General features: G+C 47.1%; 1 protein-coding gene across 1 annotated transcript; it reads right to left on the bottom strand.

Moving 5' to 3' along the window:
- Positions 1 to 214: 214 nt before the first annotated feature.
- Positions 215 to 1,843, bottom strand: LOC101998801 (gamma-crystallin E). The gene is made up of 3 exons (XM_005361467.2): positions 1,835 to 1,843; positions 1,505 to 1,747; positions 215 to 487 (listed from the first exon to the last, which is right to left on the bottom strand). Exons 1-3 carry the CDS (start codon positions 1,841 to 1,843, stop codon positions 215 to 217), a joined length of 525 nt encoding a protein of 174 aa, XP_005361524.1.
- Positions 1,844 to 5,003: the final 3,160 nt, after the last annotated feature.

The following is a 5,003-nucleotide window of genomic DNA, read 5'->3' as shown; positions in this document are numbered from 1 at the left end:
GGGAAGCTCTGTGCTGTCTTAAGCTGTGTGTGTCTTCACCTGCCTTCCCTTTCCCACCCACCAAACGTATGGGACCATCCACATCGTTTCTGGCTATAGTTCTGCTGTCCCCTCCCCTGAGGGTGAAAGAAACAAAGGACTCCATTATTGCATGAAACACACAGGAAATATTTTATTAACTTCCAGATGGAGAAAATGGTAGAGTGAAAATATTTCAGTAGAAATCCATGACTCTCCGCAGAGAGCCCACCCTGGCATTCACGGCCCCCCAGTCATGGTAGCGCCTGTACTCCCCGGGCCTCAGCAGGTACTGCCGCCCCCGGTAGTTGGGCATCTCGTAGAGGACCCAGTAGCCTTCCAGCACGTGGAAGGAGTGGAAGTCACTGAAGTGGAAGCGGTCCTGGAGGTGGGAGCAGTCGTCGGTGATCTCCACCATCTGACCTCTGTAGTCCTCGCGCTCATAGATCCTGATCCTGTGAGAGCTGGACTGTGCACGCAGAGTAGACACGGGGACGTTAGAAACCCTGACCTGAGCTTGGCAGTCAGCACATGCTGCTGGGGGATGGGCCCCTTCCTTTTAAATACCAGAGGTGACTGGAAGAAAGGCCACCGTGAGTAGTTCAGGAGGACATACACAGTGAAACTCAGGAGGTCACCACCACCCACCTTCCTTGGACGTAAACCGTTCTCTGGCAATGTTGACACACTGCTTCTCCTCAGAACCATTTCTAAGCAACTATTTTTCTGTCCCCCTCCCCAGATTCATGGTGATCTGAGGCTCTTTTTGGAAAGTATAAAAATAATTTGATATTACAATGAAAAGCCAAATGTAACATTCGCAAAAGCCATTGTCTCGAATCTCAGTAGCCTCTTCCACATGAAGAGGATGGAGAATTCAGGAATAAAGCCCAACCCAGGTATCTTTTTTGTTGCCCCAGGTTTTGGCACCCATAGGCTGTAGAAGAAGGCTTTCTTAAAGATTGAGGAGGTAGGGAGGGGAGGAGGGAGAAAGAATAAAGCAGGAGCTGTGACTAATATCCAAAGGAGGGTTCACCCTCGCAGAGGTGGCGTGCTCCCCATATTAGACAATAGATGGGATCCAAACTGTTTGGGCTCCCCTTGGATAGCAGCAGGGTGTCCCCAAAGCTTTGAAATCCCATTTCCCCATCTCTTGGCAGGCGTTATGTAACTCAGCTATTCCTGTCAGCTCAACCCTGTTTGACCAGACCTGATAAGTTCATGAAGTCGGAAACAGGGGTGAACGGCCTCAGTTCACCAGGCAGCCTGCTGGCATTCACTCCCAGGGCCCAGAGGCTCAGAACCAAACGTTCCTCTGCTTAGTCCCAGCGCTGGCGAGTTTGATTTCAGCAAAATAAATGAAAATGACCGGTGGAGAATTTTACTTCAGACGTGTTTTCAAGGGAACCTTGGAGAACTTAGTAAGCAAAGAACTCAGAGCCAGCTGACTGTAGGGGGTGTGGTGGGGAGCTGGGAAGGGACTCACGTGGGGGATGAGGCGGCAGGAGCGGACAGAGTCGCTGAGGCCCATCCACTGCTGGTAGTCAGGGTAGTCCCCACGCCTCAGGAAGTACTGGCAGCCTGTGAAGTTGGGCTGCTCATAGAGCATCCAGCAGCCACTGTCCACGCGCACAGAGTTGCAGCGGCTGAAGTAGGGCTGCAGGTTGGAGTGATCGCTGCTGCACTCATAGTGGCGGCCCTGGAAGCCGCGGTCCTCATAGAAGGTGATCTGGAAAGCAAGACAAGGTTCAGAGGTCTGTTGTGGCATGGACCCGATGGCTGGTCTTTCCCCAGGCCCTGAGTGCCCTGGGCTCACCTTCCCCATGGCTGGTGTTGGCTGTTCGGATGTGATGGTGCTGTTGGTGTGTAGGGCTGGGAGCAGGGTCTATATAGCAGGAGGTCTGCTGTGTTGGCAGGAACAACACAAAAGGGGCACGCGGTGGGACTGGCGCTTTCTCTCTCTCCTTTCTATATAATGACTGTGGGGGAGGCACGGGTTATTGTACGTTTTCTCTTAGTCTGTCCAGAGCTTTCGAATGGATGACGAATCATTGACCTGGTTTAAAGGGTCACTTGATGCCGCTCTGTGCTTTAGATGAAGCGGATTTGGGAAACTGAAACGGAGCAAAGGTGCTTAACTGATTAACCTTTGTAACAAAATATTTTAGCTACCTTTTACAAATTCAGACAATGTGTATTCGATTAACAAGGCAGGATAGTTACTCGGCCTGCTAACATTTCAAGGGAAAAAGTGGAAGATCGCTTGAATGAACCTTCACAGGTTGGTGGGTGTCAAATGGGGTTCTGCTGTGTCCTGAAGAACTTTCTTACCGCAGGGGATGGTGGTGCACTCTGAAGGCGGAAGCAGGAGGATTTCTGCGAGTTCGAAGCCAGTCTGGTCTACAAAGTGAGTTCCAGGATGGCCAGGGGTTACACAAAGAAACCTTCTATTCAAAAACAAAACCAACCAACCAAACAAACAAAAAAGAGCTTTCTTAAAAGCTCTGTATTGATCAGCTGGGAACCAGAGAACTAACGATGCCTAAGGAAACATTGTTTAGACACCTCGGTCCTGAACCCTGAGTTTGAGTGCAATCAGTCCCATCATTATTACACTGGTAAGTTTCTATTAATGTTTTGCTGGGAACACAACCCGGTTCGTTCCAGCTGCAGGTAAATGCAAGGGAATCTGTAAGGAGAGCATTTGGAACCACACAATCTCGCAGACTGCCTTCATCGCGCTGGAGCAAACCCTGTACCTTGTAGCGAACACACTGGTTACGGGGGCTGGACTCTCTCCTGTCCCCAAGACTCCCAGCACCAACAGGTACCTCACTCTCTTTAAAGCACGGTTTCTCAGCCTTGGCACAATGCTGACATTTGCGCTGAAACATGCTGTCTTGAGCAATGCAAGATGCTTCTTAGCATCCTGTCCCCACATGCAGACGTCAGCTGGCACATTCATTTAACTGTGACAGCCCGGATTGCTCTTCCAGATGTCCTGGACAACCAAATCTCCTTCCCCCTTGGCCTTGAGAACCGTCACCTTTGAGGAAGCTGATCTGGCTTTAAACATTCGGTCTCATTCCGAAGTAGGACTCTTTAGTGCCTGGGTCCTATACCCGAAATTGTTTTCCTTGCACAAAATTAACTGGATTTATTCATGTAGGGCCCACGAGTCTACCCCTCCTCTTGGGGTTCATCTTGAGGACAGTTTCTGGCTAAATATCCTGCTTGTTCCTGTGCTCCCTCTGCCCCCCTGGTGGTTAGCTATAGGGCCATTGTTTACTCCATCCTGGGACTATAGTCTTGTACCAAAACAAGGCACCTCTGATGTACATTATTTATTTATAATTTTTAAAAGATTTATTTTATGTGTATGAGCATTTTGCTTGAATATATGTATATGTACCACACGTACACCCAGTGCTTGCAGTAGTCAGAAAATGGGGTTTGTATCACCCAAAACTGGAGTCACGGATGGTTGTGAGTCACTGCATGTACCGGGGCTTGAGTCTTTTGGAAGAGCAGCCAGGGTTCATAACTGTTCTATTTCTCCAGCCCCTCCTGTGTGTGTATATACATATATGGACATTTGTTTCTTAGTTAGTTTGTTTGATTTTTGAGACAGGGTTTCTCTGCATAGCCCTGGCTGTCCTAAAACTCACTCTGTAGATTAAGTTGACCTCAAACTCACAGAGATCCAACTGTCTCTGCCTCCGAGTGCTGGGATTAAAGGTATGCTCTACCCCCACCTGGCTGTTATATATATATATATATATATATATATATATATATATAATTTGAAAGTTCAGTCCTTATTCTTTTGATCTAATATGAACATCTCTAGAATCTGTCTGAAGGACTTAGTTAAAAGTATATTAAAAAGACAGTGGCAGTTATCAAAAATTAGATACAAGAGAAATGTCCAGAACTGGGTGGTAGTGGCACATACCTTTAATCCCAGCACTCAGGGAGGCAGAGGCAGGAGGACCTTTGTGAGTTCGAGGCCAACGTGGTTGATAGTGTGTTCCAGGATGTCCAGAGATATACAGAGAAACCTGTCTCAAGAAACAAAAGATAAAAACATGTCCAGAATAGTATGTGAATTAAATTATGAAGCATCTGTTTGATGAGTTGCTCTGTGGCAATCAAAATCATCTCAAAAACCTGAGAATTTATATAAGGATATAACATTCACTATATGTTAAGGAGGAGAAAGTAAGTATGTCAAACATAAAACTACAAAAACAGTTCTGAAGATAAAGGTAGAGAAGTTATAAACATGTAGAAGGAAATCTTGTGCTTATGGATCAGAATCTTTAGTTTCATTTAGATGTCACAACTACCCACAGAGTACCCAAAACAGTCCACAGAGTCAAGGCAACTCTATCAAAACCCCAGCAACCGTTTATCCAGAAATAGAAAACTGCACCCTGAGATTTGCCTGACATCTCAAAGGACCCAAACAGCCAAAACAAACTTGGAAAAGAATAAATTTGGAAAGCTTCTAATTCCTGATTCTAAAATTCATTACAAATCGATGGTAATAAAAACTGTGGTAGCTGGGCGTTGGTGGCACACGCCTTTAATCCCAGCACTTGGGCGGCAGAGGCTGGCAGATCTCTGTGAATTTGAGGCCAGCCTGATCTATGAAGCAAGTTCCAGGACAGGCTCCAAAGCTACACAGAGAAATCCTGTCTTAGAAAACCAACTAACCAACAAACAAACCACACACACACACACACACACACACACACACACACACACACACACACTAGTGTGTGCCGGGCTGGAGAGATGGCTCAGTGGTTAAGAACACTGACTGCTCCAGGAACTAACTGGGGACCTCTCCTTAGGCACCTGGAAGCCCCTCTAGGTCCAAGTCTCTTCCCAACCCTACGATGGCTCCCTTAATTAAGATATGTGCTTCCCTGCTCCCCTATCCTACCTTCCTGTATCCCAATCATCCCGTTGCCCCAAGT

The sequence above is a fragment of the Microtus ochrogaster genome, linkage group LG4 (assembly GCF_000317375.1).
Source record: "Microtus ochrogaster isolate Prairie Vole_2 linkage group LG4, MicOch1.0, whole genome shotgun sequence".
Lineage (NCBI taxonomy): Eukaryota > Metazoa > Chordata > Mammalia > Rodentia > Cricetidae > Microtus > Microtus ochrogaster.
The sequence above is the reverse complement of the archived record's forward strand: the minus strand, read 5'-3'. Positions and strand labels throughout refer to the sequence as shown.